We start from the raw sequence: 16,102 nt of genomic DNA, 5'->3' as shown, positions 1-16,102 counted from the left end.
TAAAATCGCTCTAAAAGTGATTCCAAGGATATCGTTTCTCTTTGCTGTTATCGTTTTAGCTGTGGTGAGGACTCTGCTTGTTTATTATTGAGACCGATTTGAGGAAATATATTTTTATCGTTATCATTCTTGGTGTGGACGGGCCTTTAAGGGTAGGTTTATCACTGAAAATTGTAAAAATGGAAGCTTTCTTACCTGTACGTGACTCCATTTTGCAGATGTGAGACGAAGCAATGACCAAATCATATTTCATAAGGGTAGGGTACTGAACATTTTTAACAGCTACAACATAGCATATTGGCTCAAAGCATAATACCAGGCACAAACAATAATGTTAAAACGTATTATCCTGTAATCATTTTGGATGTAACGGTCGTCAGTGTCCAGACGGAATAAGACAAACCGAAGTGTGAGGTACAGAAAAGACTCCAAAGTCTGCTTATGAGGACATGGTTTATTTTATTAAAGGCATAGCTGATTCCAGCGTTTACAAGTGTCCACAAAGAGACAAGAACACAATAAATCAAGCCCATTATAGAAGGAGATATCCTCAAACCCAACTATTCCCTGACAAATCCTCTAAAAAACAAAAGAAAAAAGAATTTGACTGGATATCTCCCTCATCCAAAATACAAGGCATTCTGAAAGATGGATTTCATGCAGAATTTTAAGAGTGGCAGACTCAATTCAGGGTTGGGACAAACTTTCATAGTGGTAAATTTAATGTAAAAAGCTGGCTGCTATTTTTTTATTTTATTTTTAGCTTTATTATTGGAATGTTATGTCACGGCCCAAAGGCGCAAGGCTGTTGTCCTGTGATCAGCATTGTAATGTACATCACTACAGAAGCCACAGTTAAAAGATGGATACTGGACAACAGGGAAAAACCCACATTTACAATGCAGTGAGATACAGGGTATCAAAAAAAAGCACATTCACACAAGACTGTGCACTACAAGTCCATCCAAAATAAAAGAAGTTAGATGTCCACAGCAACCAATCAGATCACAGGCTTCTGAAAACTCCTTACTGAACGTCAATTCTAAGAGGAAAACAAAAAAATGAACAAAATGGGGCCTCAGCTCCTGCTGAAACTTTGCTTTGCTTGTAGAATAATTTCATTTTTTGCAAATGATACTTTGACCTAACTCAACTTTTAAGATTCCACGTAATTATTAATTCCTCTTTTTTTTAAATACAATTTTAAATGCAACAAGAGAAGCACAATCACACGGCAAATAGACACATCATTTAAAGTTTGTCTTTAATAAAATGTTCTCTACTCAAAAATAAAAACACGCTTTATTCTCATCATACAAGAGAGTACGTCTTTCATATAACCTTCGCCGAACAAAACGCATTGCTTAACCAGGAAGAATTAACCACTGTGAACGCATTATAGATATCTCAGCCTATCCAACACTAACCCCTGGCCCCAGAACATTTACCAAACAGTGGCACCCATTACAAGGTCTCGAAGGCTTACTCAGTGCTATATCCTCTACTGAAAAGAGAACCGTTAGTTTTCAAAACAATATTCGATTTTGACCTTGAGAAAAAAAAAAAACAGGCTGCAAACAGGGCGTCTATGATGATGTGACCACTCTAGCGCACAATCGCATGAGAAACAGTCACTTGACACTAACCTGAGGCAACTGATGATATACATTACGAGATTTCAGAGTAAAGCAGTAATCGGGCTGACGCTCTTCCTCATTTTTAGTGCTTAGCATAACGGGAGCGCGGGAAAGCATCCTTTCAGAGATACGGTCTGTGGTTTTTAAACCGATCAGAGTACAGTTCTTGTGGAGATGGTACCTGAAAGAAGAACAATTCAGTGGCTGTGAGGTTGCTGTGGGAAAATGGGCTTCCCCGGCTTGCGTCCCTTTCTGACAAGCCAACAGCGTCGCAGCTTGACCTGTTCGCCTAAGTTTCCCAAACCTTCCCTACAGTGCCAACGTGATCGCGATTCTAACGATTCCTTAAAACAAAAATAGAGAAAGAACAACAAAAGGAAGAGAGAAAACACAGACCAGGCACAAAGAGAGCTGATAAAGCTTAAAACTATTAATAAAAAGGCAGAACAGGAACAAAAGAAGCCGTTATGCTGGTAAGCTAGAGTAAAGAAACGAGGAAAGGAGGGAGAAGGGGAGGCACACATTTATATCGAATGAACTCCCCCGTTAGCAGTAAACTATTGAACATATTTACTGAATAATATTTCAGAGAGCTAAAACTGCTACAGAACAAGTCACAAAATACAGTATTGTTAATAATTGCAGTCTCTATTGCAGCTAATGATACTACATCCTACATCTATAGTCTAACCCCCAACTCCGCTTGATACTGATTGAGCTATAAATGTCGCTATGAGCTTCATAATGGTTCGAACTTTAGAGACGTTCCCTGTCCCGTTCGCCAAACTCTTCTTACAAATCAACAGACTGTACATGACAACACCATGATCCATGCCTGTGTCAATCTAAGTCCTAATATTCGAGCACATTCTCTAGATGCGCACGTTCACGCCGATTGCATCATCCTTCATTCATTCCGTTTTTTTATTTTTTATTCTGGACATAGCGACACGAATCCCTCTGAGAAAATGAATCCAGACTTGGAATAAAACAAAACCACTCCTTTCTTCTTCTTTTTTTTTGTCCCTCGTAAAACCACATCTGCTGTCAATAAACATCCCTTTCCGACACGCACGCCCACACCTAACTCCTCCACGTGCGGCGTGCCGGTCGCACAGAGCGATTTAAGCAGGTGGCATGTGGGCGTCTAGTCCAGAGTCTTAAGTCCAGATGAGACAGGAGAATGACCTTTGACCCCCAGAGGAAGCGAGGTGGCAATCAGAGAGTTTGTCCCCTCAGAGTCAGTGTTCTGCAGCGGCTACGTGCTGAGCAGCGTGACAGGTCAGGTGCTTGCACGCCCTCGTTGCCATAGAGGCACAGGGAGAGAGACAGACAGAGTGAGTGAGAGAGAGAGAGGAGAGGAGAGGGCTGCACGTCCCTCGTCGGTCAGGCGAGCGGTTCATTTTGAGCCTGTCGCTTCACATCGTTCGCCGTCTCCAGCCTCCGCGCGCAGATAATGCCGGAAATTTCCGATTGGAGCTTGTGGTGTTTCACCTCTTCTGTTGAATCATGTTTGACACAAGTGCGTCTTCCTGTGGGCTCTCAGTGTGGCGGGTTCATGTTGCCGTGGCCGCGCTGCTGCTTCTGTTTCTGCTGCATCAGGAGCTGCTCCAGCGCAGACGGACCGGGCTGCATCATAGAGCTCGACCAGATTGACTACAGAAAAAGGGGTAGAAGAAATGGAAAGTGAAGGGATATGAAGACCACAGAAAAACAACCAAGCAACTGACAAAATATGTTGTAGCACATCTATGGTTCGAACGTGTAGAAAATAATACAACACCAAAATGTTACACGGAACATCTCATTCTACCTTGAAACTGTCAAGGAGGACAGTTGAAGAGTCCTCCATTGGCATGTCCTGGGCTGCCCAGCTGCTGGTTGGCGCCCCCTGGTGCCAGCTGTTGGTCTCTGACACAGAGGAGGACGAGGGAGAAGGTAGGTAGTCCAACCCAAAGCCGCTCACACCTGAAGATAGTCATATTTACATACCAACCATAAAATGTTACATATTCAAAAACGATTAACAGTTTATTAATTACTTAAAATAACAGAGGCTAGCAGTGGCCAAATATAGATATAGCACACTACACAGTGAATATGACATGACAGAGGAAAGCTGGATTTAGCGCAACGTAGTTTGAAGTTGCTCACTCGTGCGTGTCCATTGACAGCTAAACTCTCCTGTCCACACCTCAGTTAACACGGTTTAGATCGTTTGCACAAAGACAGTCTTGTACATTCATTTTATGATATAGTGCAATTTATTCCAACAGTATATTTAAAAAGTAGGTTTTGCCTATCCATTAAACAGATTTGTTAAAGTTGGAGAAGAGCTCCTGTGCATCATCTCAGGTTTCATTGCTGTCAAAATAAAAGTCCCACTCACAACACTCGCAAAACTTACAAAAATCTCATTGGCTATATACACCAGTGTTTCCGCTACATTCATTCTGCAGTGGCGGGCCGCCACACCTAAAACCATCCCGCCACGGCTGCAGCTTCTCGGCCCGATATTGTATGTGTTATTGTTAAGCCCCACTAAAGGCATACAAAACATTGTAAAGCACCATAAAATTTTCGCACTATATTCCAAGACTTCTAAAGTCATTTAATAGCATAATGTGAGGTAAAAATGTATATTTAAGTCGTTAAGTTAAAGTTAATGGAAACTCATCTCTCCACAGTCATTCTCCATTCAGCATTCAAACAGCACGTCGCGTTCGGTTATGACATTAACACGACGACACTCTCTTTAAGATCAATGTTCCCATTATTATACTTTATTTGTAGATAAAGGTCTATAGTTTGCATAAAATTACTTTATCTTGCTGGAGTTTATCGCTTTCTAAGGGTGTATTCACACCAGGAAAGTCCGATAGTTCACTTGCTTTGGTCCGGACCAAATTTTTTTTGATTTTTTTTTTGTACGGTTCGCTTTCACACTGCTCTTTTTGCAAGTGAACCAAAATTTGTAAACAAAACCACACGTGTGCTAAGTTCGTCCATTCATTGGACAAGGATTCTCAAGTAGGGAAATCAGGAAGTGCAAAAAAGGCTCAGCATGGAAATATTTCGTACTGCAATATTTGTTATTTTACTAATTTTGTGTTATTCTGTACAAACGCAATATGAAGAAACTGCGCAGAAGACGGATAAGGTATAAAGTTTTCATTCATAGAGAGGGGCTATGTTCACACATTCAAATAATGAGATTCTTATTGTATATACTGCTAACAAGTGCTGTCAATGTTAACGCTTGGGATTAAGTTTGTCCAGTTTAACGCAGCGTCATCCTTGTTTTGTAACTATCGTTACATTATATGGACTGCAACAGCTTTTTTTGCATCTATGCGCGATTAGACTAAAGAGGACGCTCTCATTCATTCCATTCCAATGATGCACACACGACGCGCAGAAAGACGTGCAACAGTATCGTGTGGCCAGACAGCGCGCCGGAATGGAATTCTCTTTCGCACTTGAACAACAATAACACAAACCATTATGCCAAAATCTCCGACTACGGAAGCCTGTTCACTCAAAGGCACAGTGCTTTCTTGCAATTGGGTCGGTTCATGTTCACACCGTAAACGAACCGTACCAGAGTTCGTTTGGAACCGTACCGAGACCACCTCTTCAGCTGGGTCTCTGTTCGGTTGTTTGGTCCGCACCCGAGTTCGATTGCTGTATTCACACCTGCCCAAAAGGTCCGCACCAAGGGGGGAAACGAACTAGAGTTCGATTCAATCGAACCAAACAAGGCAGGTGTGAATACACCCTAAATCACATTCCTTTCTCCCGGGTGTCTGTTACTACAGCACTAGAGAGCACTATGAGTTGTTCTTCACGCACACTGTAACTGAAATTTAAAACTGTTAAAAGAAAAGGCTCAATAAACTGTTGCATAGATATAATACATTAAGCATAGATAGATATAATCTCTTCGCTTTGTGCTTTGAACTTTTCAATGCTGCACGCTGTGACTTCGCGTTGCTTCAACAGGGTTCCTGCACACTTTTGAAAGTCAAATTTAAGGCTTTTTAAGACCTTTTTAAGACCTGAAGAAATCAAAATGAATACCGTACATTAGGGCTGTGCAGTATTGACAAAAATATATATTGATATTTTCAACGTTTTGTTGATAATAATTAGATGATATTTTACTGATTGTGTTTTTGTTCTGGTGCCATGGCTGGTTTAGGTCTGTTGTTGACAGCTGACTCACGAAGATATTCATATTTTTCATATTCTATGCAGTGGTCAGTTCACAGCAGTGACAGAAATTAATATTTTAATTAAGGGGCAATATTTGCCACCTTAAATTGATTTTTTCAGGGGCATTTTCACCTATATATGGACATTTTTTCTAAACTTATTTAGAGTTATGCATCACCTTTAATGTCAAATACTATCATTCAAATTAAATTATACAGTAATTATACAATAATACTTAATTATATAATAATCATACAGTACCACTGTTACCAGTCAAATTAAATCATTCAATCAAAATCCATCTTTGCAGTGCAGAGGTGACAGAAGCGGCATCAGAAGTGGCATTAATTTATTTACACTCCATTTACAACTGCATAAATAAAGCTATGAGATATATATTTTTAAATCAATATTCAATATTTAAATATGAAATGATTTCTAATTGAAACATTTTATTTAAAGGGTACTTTAAATATGAAACCACAGCGGCAAATCACTGTCTTAATAAGTGAGTTGAGGGAGTCATTCATTCAACCGATTCGTTCAAACGGCTGATTCATTCGGGAAAGAAGCAAGTGATTCGTTCAAAACGCGGATTCAGTCAAGAAATAATCGCTGTCGGTTGCATTGAGACTCTGCTACGGTTTCATTTTGAAATTATAGTCGGCGAAATAAAGGGAAAACAAACAATATTGACAATATTGTGTCTAAAAAGTAACTCAATGTTAACTTATTGTTAATTTAACTGTTGTATAACATACATATCACAATTGGAATTGTGCACGGGAAAACGGCACTCTTTCTGATGTGATATTCTAATATAAGAACATGATATGATATAAATATAAGACAAAAACTAACTTGGGGACATAACAGTTACACTGCACACATCACGCAGTGAAAGCACGAGACAAATGCGATGTCAGCTCGCAGTGCCTCGTACATCGTTAAAACAATGATTACAATATCATAAGACAATACACATCGCTCACCATACGCACATAAAGAATGAACTTACAACTGAACTGACATTTACGACCTTTCTTCTCCTTCTCTCCTCTCGCGTGCAGGAGACAGTTATGCTGCCGCGACTCGCGAGTGACGCGAAATGTCACGTGAATTAGCAAATCCACAAAGATAGAATAATAAATAAATAAAAATACGTACGCTAATTAGATAGTTTTAATTTGGAAAGCTTTTAGATATGTCTAAGTCAAAGTGTCATCTAAAATTTAAGACCTTTCATAAGTAAAAAATAAGACTTTATAAGACTTTTTATGGTCTTAAATTTTAAAAATCTAATTTAAGACTTTTTAAGACTTTTTAAGGATCCGCGGGAACCCTGTTCAAGTGCATCATTCTGCACACGGGATGCGCATAATCGCTTTGCCGCTCTTATTGGGGCCTTTCATGTTATATTGCTTAGGGGAGGTTTAAACACCTGGGATAAGGGGGCGTGGCCAATGGGAATATCACTCATGGGCCACGCCCCCTCCCCCTGGCGAAATGGGCCTGCCACCACGGCTGGAAAAAATCCTAGAGGAAACACTGTACACTATATTGGCAAAAGTTTTGGGACACCTGCCTTTTTGGCGCATGAACTTTAATGACATCCCATTCTTAATCCATAGGGTTTAATATGGAGTCGCCCACAATTTGCAGCTATAAGCTTCAACTCTTCTGGAAAGGCTTTCCATAAGGTTTAGGAATGTGTTTATGGGAATTTTCTACCATTCTTCTAGAAGCGCATTTGTGAGGTCAGGAACTGATGTTAGTCAAAAGGCCTGGGATGCAGTCTCCACTCTAATTCACCCCAAAGGTGTTCTATCGGGTTGAGGTCAGGAATCTGTGCAGGCCAGTCAAGTTCCTGCACACCAAACTCGCTCATCCATGTCGTTATGGACCTTGCTTTGGGCACTGGTGCGCAGTCATGCTGGAACAGGAACGTCCCCACAATGTTGGGACCATGAAATTGTCCAAAATGTCTTGGTATGCTGAAGCATTAAGAGTTCCTTTCACAGGAACTAAGGGGCCAAGCCCAACCCCTGAAAAACAACCCATCACCACAATCCCCCCTCCACCAAACTTTACAGTGGCGGCGTGCTTTACACCACTGCATCTGACGCTTTGCATTGCACTTGGTGATGTAAGGATAGGATGCAGCTGCTCGGCCATGGAAACCCAGAGCTAATTTGAAGGCCACACAAAGTTTGGAGGTCAGTAGCTATTGAAAGTTGGCGACTTGAATTCACTGAGCTTCTGAGAGCGACCCATTCTTTCACAAATGTTTGTAGAAGCAGTCTGCATGCCTAGGTGCTTGATTTTATACAATGGTCATGGAAGTGATTGGAACACCTGAATTCAATGATTTGGAGGGGTGTCCCAATACTTTTGGCAATATAGTGTATAAATATAGCAGTTTTGGCAATATATAGGTCGACCACTAGAAGAGATACATAGAATCAAGAGAGTACGCTCTCAGCGTGGGAATTTACCAGTCTTATCAGCCTTCCAGCGGTCGGTTATGCGACGGTCTCTGCTGTCAGGTGTCCCAATGGGGCCGAAGTTAGAGAAGGGTAGGGAGCCGTGGCTGTGGGTGGGTGGGGATGAAGGCAGGCTGCTTGGGTTGGAAGAGTGAGGAGACTGACTGGCTGGTGTTGAGTGATCTATAACAAAAGACAGAAACAGAATATTAATAAACCGATGCTGTTAGTTCACTAGGGGTGGGGGAAAAAATCGATTCTTAGATGTATCGCGATGCGGACGTGGATGATTCTGAATCGATTCACAAATGTCACAAATCGATTTTCAAAAAAATATATATATATATATATTTTATATATATATATATATATATATATATATATATATATATATATATATATATATATATATGTATAATGACATAATATTGACGGAAAGCAAAAAGACGGAAGCGCGGAAGTGCAGACGGTCCGTCTGTGGCGTGCACATAACAGACGCGATGGCTGAGCGCGAAATCCAAACACCCTCCTCGTTAGAACCTGACGTGTGGAAATATTTTGGCTTCTATGAAGTTGAAGGGGGAAAGGAGCAGGAAAAGAGCCACACTATTTGTAAGCTTTGTAGAATAAAACTAAAATATTTCGGAAACATGATGAAGCCATATGACACGTTTCCACCCAGAGGATGAAAAACACTCGGCTGTACCGGTCGTTGTTATATTATTAATTTACTACAAGTATGCTGCTAGTTTAGGCACACATTCATTTTCCTGTTGGTTCTTTGCAATGTTAATAAAATATATTGTACGACGTTAATTCTTTATGGGTCATTACTTTGTACTTTTAAAAGCAAAGTATTTATAGTCACTGACACACACAAAAAAAGATTCAGATAATCGATAATCGCTTTAGCATCGAATCACAGCCCTCTGAATCGTAATCGGATCGTGAGGTGCCTAGAGATTCCCACCCCTATTTCACATGTACAAACTTAAAATAAAGGCTATGAATGAAATTAATTCTCATTATATGATGTCTCTAAGCCATCTAGTTAATGCTCACATACTACAGTAAATCAAAATCACTATATGGTACCTGAGCTAGCAGGAAGGGAGGGGGACCATGGGGTTCCTTCAAATAGGGAGTAGAGCGAGGGCTCCTGGTGCATCATGGGTGCATCCGGCTTAGACGCAGGGGCCATATTTTTACCGTATGCCTCGCTAAAAATACTATTGTTCTGGTAGGAGCTGTCCTGTAAAACAGAAAAAGGAATATTTTTAGTAACATTACCAGTCAGTGCATGATTGGCAAGTAAAAATAAAGCAACACCCAGCCAATCAAATACAAAATTTGGTAGTGTTTTGAAGGAAAACACTGCCACCTGGTGACTTTTGATCCACAATGCAAAGGAGGACAAAAGTGTTTGTTTGGGAGAGAAAAAGCATTGCAGCTTTACCTGAATGGAAAATCGGGGGAGAAGAGAAGACTGCCCAATCACATCAGCTCCACTGTCTAGTCGTGACGGATTTGGCAACTACAGAGGGAGAAAAGCACAAAAGATGAGTACTCTGCAGAACATGCATTCCAACAGATAAATCATTTTTAGGCAAACTACAGTACAAATATAGGAAAAACTATATTTCCAGATATAGCCACACATCATAAATGAAAGATTTAGTACACTACGTAATAGCACACTACTCATTTGATACATGTCCAACATTTGGACACATTAGATTGAATTGTTTTTTCTTAAGATCTTAAAACCTTTTTAAAATCTAAAAGCTTATTAAATTAGTTTTTTTATAGACAAACACAACTTATACCTAGATATTAATTTTAATAAGAACCTTTTTCATAACTGTTTAAAAGATATCCCAGGATGCATCTCATGATGTTGCTTGTATGCCATCTCTGTGTTATTTCTTAGGTTAGATGACATATTATACGGTTGCTCTAATATATTGGAAAACAATAGGTATGTCCAAACTTTCAACTGGTGTTGTAAACAGGGACCAGATTGCTTTTATCCATAGAAGCTCATATCAAAACTCGATCCACTCCCACCAGACGACAAGATAGGAGAACTACATACAAACATGTTCCTTCCAGGAGCAGAATTAAGAGGGCAGCCAAGGCCTGGTAGAAATCATGAGGTTTAGTAAAGAGCAGCTCCTCCTCTTCCTCAAAGTCCGCCAGAGTCTTTAACAGGTCTGGGGGCAGAAGAGGGGAGCTCTTGTTGTCCTAGTGAGAAACGAGGCACAAAGGGGAAGGAAGGTGAGAGAGAGAGAAGAGAGAGAGAGAGAGAGAGAGAGAGAGAGAGAGAGAGAGAGAGAGAGAGAGAGAGAGAGAGAGAGAGAGAGAGAGAGAGAGAGAGAGAGAGAGAGAGAGAGAGAGAGAGAGAGAGAGAAGAGAGAGAGAGAGAGAGAGAGAGAGAGAGAGAGAGAGAGAGAGAGAGAGAGAGAGAGAGAGAGAGAGGGAGGGAGGAGAGGGATGAGAGAAAGAGGATGTAAGAAAATAGGAAGCAGCCTGTCAGAGCTATCTGATAGAAAAACAGCAGCCTGTGAAGATCAGTGCCATTCTCAAACTGACTTCTGCTCACGGCTGGTGATTAAGCTCTTTGACTGACTCAAATGTAAAATAGTGTTTCAAACAACACACAAATGAATCACAGAATACTTCACAGCAGAGTTAGACAGATGGAAACGTGAAAGATTTGAAAAATTAGAAAGCATGCGCTTCTCCACAACCGCTGAGATCAAGTTTCTATAAAACCCAATGTGTATGTAAATGATCCCCAGCTTATGCCGAAAACCCATGATAATCACAGAGTCATAACAGATCTCTTTCAGAGGCTGCGCCTATATAAACCAAAGGCAAGTGGAGGGAATTGACTGAGAATGATGAGTACACTGAGGTCGTGTTCACATTAGAATACTTGCTTAATGCTTAGGGAACACTGCACCAAGCAGAATGCTATGAATAAATAATGTGAAACAGAACACATGATGAAACAATACATGTTTAAAGCATTAATGAACTACATTGCATGCTTGACCTAATGTTGCATGTTTTAAACTAATGAGTGATGTCCAGTTTTTAAAAAGGAAATTAAAACTTTTTCAATCCATATTTGATTAAAATGCCTTAACTCTTAGCAGTCTGAAATGAAGAAAACTATATCTATCTATCTATATATATATATATATATATATATATATATATATATATATATATATATGAAGTAAAATATTGTAATATTTAAAAGAAATACATTACCAAAAGCATGCATTAAATTGATATAAAGCGAGTGTGATAACATTTATAATCCAGAAAAAAAAAATCTAGATTTCCCCAAAAAATATTAAGCAGCTCAAATGTTTTCAACATTGATACTAGAATATTAGAATGTCATATTAGAAGGATCATGTGACACTGAAGACTGGAGTAATGATGCTGAAAATTCAGCTTTGCCATAACACAAATAAATTACATTTTAAAATATATAAATAGACCACAGATATTTTAAAGAAATGCATGACAAAATTTAATAAAAATTGTCATAACTTGACCTTACTGGTAAAAACAACAGTTTTCTCTGGTTACTTATGCAGGATTTCTCCAATTATTTAGTCCATTTAAACTCCAGCAAGCTAGATTTAATTTTTTTTTTTTTGCGCAACGGCAACGCCCACATCTCCAAGTCCAAACAACAACAGGTACACAGAACCAAATCCCTGTCCTACATTTATTTTTCTATAACCAATTACATTTAGCTATACAACACAATACAGAATACCGAATTTGTCACTACTGCCGTTTCATTGTGGTTTTAATTGTAATAATATTTCACAATATTACTGTTTTACTGTATTTTTGATCAAATAAATACAGCCTTGGTGAGCATAAGAGAATTAAAAAAAAAAAAAAAAAAAAAAAAAAAACTTTAGTTTTGGTAGTTTATGCAGATATTTATTTATATTTACATATAAAATATATTAATATTAAATATTACTTTTTTTATTGAAATATTTATAAAAATATATGTTCATTTTATTGTTATTGTTTTCTATACATAGTATGCATACTACATACTAAACTCAGACTATAACTAAAAAACAATAGTATGCTATCATAATATTATATTAAGCCTGACACTAATTTCTTCTAAAATACAACAGCTGTATAAACAGATGAAAAAGAGTGCTAACTTCATATGGAGGCCCTCTGGGCATGTTCTCCTGGTCGGGGCAGAAGACTCCAGGCTGACGTTTGCCCATCCTGTCCCCCATTCCGCTCCTGCCCTCTCCTCCCATGTGGTAAGGTGGCTCCCAGTAGAAATCCTGCACTTTGACCTCTGGAAACTTCATCTTCTTGTCCATGCTGGGCTGAGGGGGCTGCATGCTCATAGGGTGATCAAAGAGCTTCATTGGGTCCTGGGTGGGCATGAAGAAAGGCTGTTTGACTGGCATCTGCATGGGCATTTTCTGCATGGAGGGCTGAGTTTGGTGCTGGCTCCACATTTGACCAGGCTGTTCAGGCACCTGCATGTAAGCCTGCAAGGACAAAATAAAATGGAGAAAGTAGAGAAATTACCCAACAAGGTCAGCAACATAAATGTTTCTATGTAGTCTCCATGGTAATCGGACTTGTCAAGAAAACAGGAGAGCAGATATTGAACCTCAGCATCACAAGAGCAAATTAAATCAGCATTCATGTAATAACACATGCTTTAAATAAAGGTGTCAGATTACCTGCTGCATGCTGTGATGATGTGGTGGACTTTTGCCAAGCTGAGAGCTCTGCTTGGTGGGCGACTGCTGCGGTTGCTGTTGCTGTACTTGGAGCTGCACAGATTGCTGCAAGGCTTGTTGGGATGGTTGTGGAGGGAGCGGCTGTGTCTGCTGAGGCTGGGGAGGGCCCTGGTTTAGGGCTCCAGGGCCCGAGGGCCTCTGCTGGCTGTAGGGAATGTGTGAGGGTTTCCCTGTCTGTACAGAATTGGCAGATTGAGGGTGGGAGGCGGTCTGGAGGAAGGGTGCAGGTACAGATACACCTGTGGGGAAGGTGAAGCCCGGGCTCATGGAGAATGCCACGGGAGGAGGGATCACATATGCTGGTGGAGGGAAGCCTGAAGGAGGAAAAACATGCAGAAATGAGCAATGACTGAACAGTCCATGTATAATAATGTTCAGGTGTGGTGGCATTTATGAAAGTGTCTAAGTGTACCTGGTCTGCTGGGCAGAGGCGGGAAAGCTCCAGGGTGGTGGATGGGGATAAACTGTGAAGAGCATGTGGTTTGAGTCTGTGTGACTGGAGTCTTCCTCACCTCAGATACTGGAGTCTTCCTTACCTCAGTCTGAGTCTTCACCTTGTAGCAAAAAAACAAAAAGGAGTTTAAGTTTACACATTTGAATAAGAATTACAGCAAAATGAGGCACTATTGATTCTCCCTAACCTGTTTCCCAGCATCCATTGTTTTATCATGACTGTTTTTCTTCACCTCACTCTTTCTTTTGCCCTCTTTCTTCTGCTCGTTCTTTCCTTGTATTCCATTTCCTTTATTGAATCCAGCTCTGTCCTTCCCTGCATCCCTTTGGTGCTGGTTCCGGTTCTGTTCTCTACTCTGCTCGCGAGGTTTAATATTCTCTTTGAAGGTGACCACAGGTCTCTCGCTGCCATCCAGCCCACTGTTCTGGTTCTTTCCAGCCGAGAGGACCGACTTCAGGCCCTGGGTGCTGTCATTGGAGGTCTGCTCACCATTAGATGACTCCTGGAGGACTGGTGTGTCTTTTTCCTGTGGCTCTTCTACCACCATCTCAGGGATATCAGTTATGAAGAGCAGAAGGCCACCACTTATGCGACACTGGATCAACCTGTTGATACCAAAAGCAAAAATGACTTTATTTGCACATATGCCAGCAAAAATCTGGTCATAAGTAAAAAAAAAAAAAAAAAATCTGAATTAGTCACAAAGTAAATGACAAAAAGAGAAAGAATAAGGTAAACGAACAAGAAAGATAAAAAAGAAGATACAAATTAAAGATAAGCAAACATCAACATTTTTTTATATTTTAATGCATATTTTACAGCTAGAAGAACCAAGACAGTTTTGAAGGTGCCAAACTTCAGGAAAGTCCACGAAAGACCGAAAAAGCCATGAGTAAGAAATGAATGAAAGTGAAACAACGGCTCACCGTGGTTGGTTGTCAGCCACCCACTTGCCCTGGCTGATGAGTCTTTGGTGTCGGGCATGAACTAACAGGCTCTCCACAACACTCTGATGCCCTTTAGAGAAGTCTAGCATCCTGGAATCATTGAATAACAACCTTAAGAGAACAAACAACGCTAAAAGTCATGTGTGTAAAATAAAGAGTCAAAACAAGAACAGTAATCAATTTATAATGAAGGTTTACCGCAAAGCAGGACGAAGGGCCAGAAAGCCTTGCAGCTCGAACTCTTCAGGCAGTGGAATAACTGTGAAACAAACAATCATGACCATTAACTGAAAGAACTGGTCAAAAGATATTCAACAAAGCAAATTTAAGAGTGTGATGCAGCACTCATACCTGACACATTTGACACATCCTCCTCCTTAGGCTGAAAGCTGTTCAGAATGGACACCAGCCATGGCCAGATGCTGTGAAATGCCAAAGATGTGTCATTTTAACAGTATTCAATACCTCAAAATCTTGGCTCAGGCAGAACCATTTTAAGTGTCATCATGAAAAAAATAAAACAGACAGTGCAATGGATTGTGGGTATTGTTGCTGGGATTATGTAGATTGCGGATTAAAGAGACAGAATCAGCCTTTTAAGAAACTACTACAAGTTCCCAACTAAATACAAACACATTAAAATGCTAAATCTACAGAACTACTGAAATCAAGCTTTTGTTTTAAAACTGAAATAAAACCTACATCTTCAAATAGCATTCAGGTGGAAAGAAAATAGGAAGTCTTTCTTACTACTGGCGCTTGTCCATGGTACTTTCATTAAACACACTGGGTCGAAGCCTCAGCCAGTCCAGAGACACTTTGATGGCAGGAAGAGGGCATTCCCCCATGATCTCCTCTCGGTTCTTATTGAGTAAAGCTCGGCTTAGCATCACGCCCAGGAAAGACACTAGGGAAAGAACATTTTTAACAGTAACATCATGGTTTCCACAAAAATCTTAAGCAGCACAACTGTTTTCAACATTGATAATAGTAAGAAATGTTTCTTGTGTACCAAATCAGCATATTAGAATGATTTCTGGAGAATCATGTGAGTAATGATGCTGAAAATTCAGCTTTGCCACCACATGAATAAATCACATTTTAAAATATATTAGAGAATGGTTATTTTAAATGAGAATATGTCACAATATTACTGTTTACATGGCATTTTTGATTAAATAAATGCAAACTTCTTTCAGAAACTAAAAAAAAACAATCGTATCCACCCCCAACTTTCGAATGTGTATAATCTTTTAAAATTACAAGTGTGTTTAACCCATGGTTTAGAAAGACGACAAGAAAGGGTTTGGACATACTGAAGAGGCCAAGGAGTTGGATCCAGCTGATCTGCTCGTCCGAGCTGTAGCTGTGCTCATCTGCCTCATTGCTGAAGTCTCTGAGGTGGTGCAGTTCAAACAGGTTTATAACCGTGATGTGGACCAGCTGCTGGGAGCTGAAAGCTTTCTGAAGAATCAGCCTCTGTGGAGCGAATCAGTCAGGAGAATATTTGAGTATACAAATTCAGACCATGAAAATGATATGAAGTGCTATA

General features: G+C 40.0%; 1 protein-coding gene across 1 annotated transcript in view; it reads right to left on the bottom strand.

The window, feature by feature from the left end:
* Positions 1 to 439: 439 nt before the first annotated feature.
* Positions 440 to 16,102, bottom strand: part of smg7 (SMG7 nonsense mediated mRNA decay factor) — a 30,819-nt gene continuing 15,156 nt past the window's right edge. Inside the window, 16 exon segments of the mRNA XM_056236409.1 lie at positions 440 to 3,293; positions 3,451 to 3,605; positions 8,348 to 8,518; positions 9,431 to 9,587; positions 9,792 to 9,869; positions 10,431 to 10,465; positions 10,468 to 10,579; positions 12,547 to 12,891; positions 13,090 to 13,463; positions 13,562 to 13,703; positions 13,791 to 14,208; positions 14,530 to 14,640; positions 14,749 to 14,809; positions 14,902 to 14,972; positions 15,301 to 15,457; positions 15,867 to 16,029. Coding sequence (XP_056092384.1) covers positions 3,180 to 3,293; positions 3,451 to 3,605; positions 8,348 to 8,518; positions 9,431 to 9,587; positions 9,792 to 9,869; positions 10,431 to 10,465; positions 10,468 to 10,579; positions 12,547 to 12,891; positions 13,090 to 13,463; positions 13,562 to 13,703; positions 13,791 to 14,208; positions 14,530 to 14,640; positions 14,749 to 14,809; positions 14,902 to 14,972; positions 15,301 to 15,457; positions 15,867 to 16,029 — 2,664 coding nt within the window. The 3' untranslated portion in view covers positions 440 to 3,179.

Source organism: Rhinichthys klamathensis, unplaced genomic scaffold, assembly GCF_029890125.1.
Source record: "Rhinichthys klamathensis goyatoka isolate OS25496 unplaced genomic scaffold, OSU_Roscu_1.1 h1tg000446l_1, whole genome shotgun sequence".
NCBI lineage: Eukaryota > Metazoa > Chordata > Actinopteri > Cypriniformes > Leuciscidae > Rhinichthys > Rhinichthys klamathensis.
The sequence above is the reverse complement of the archived record's forward strand: the minus strand, read 5'-3'. Positions and strand labels throughout refer to the sequence as shown.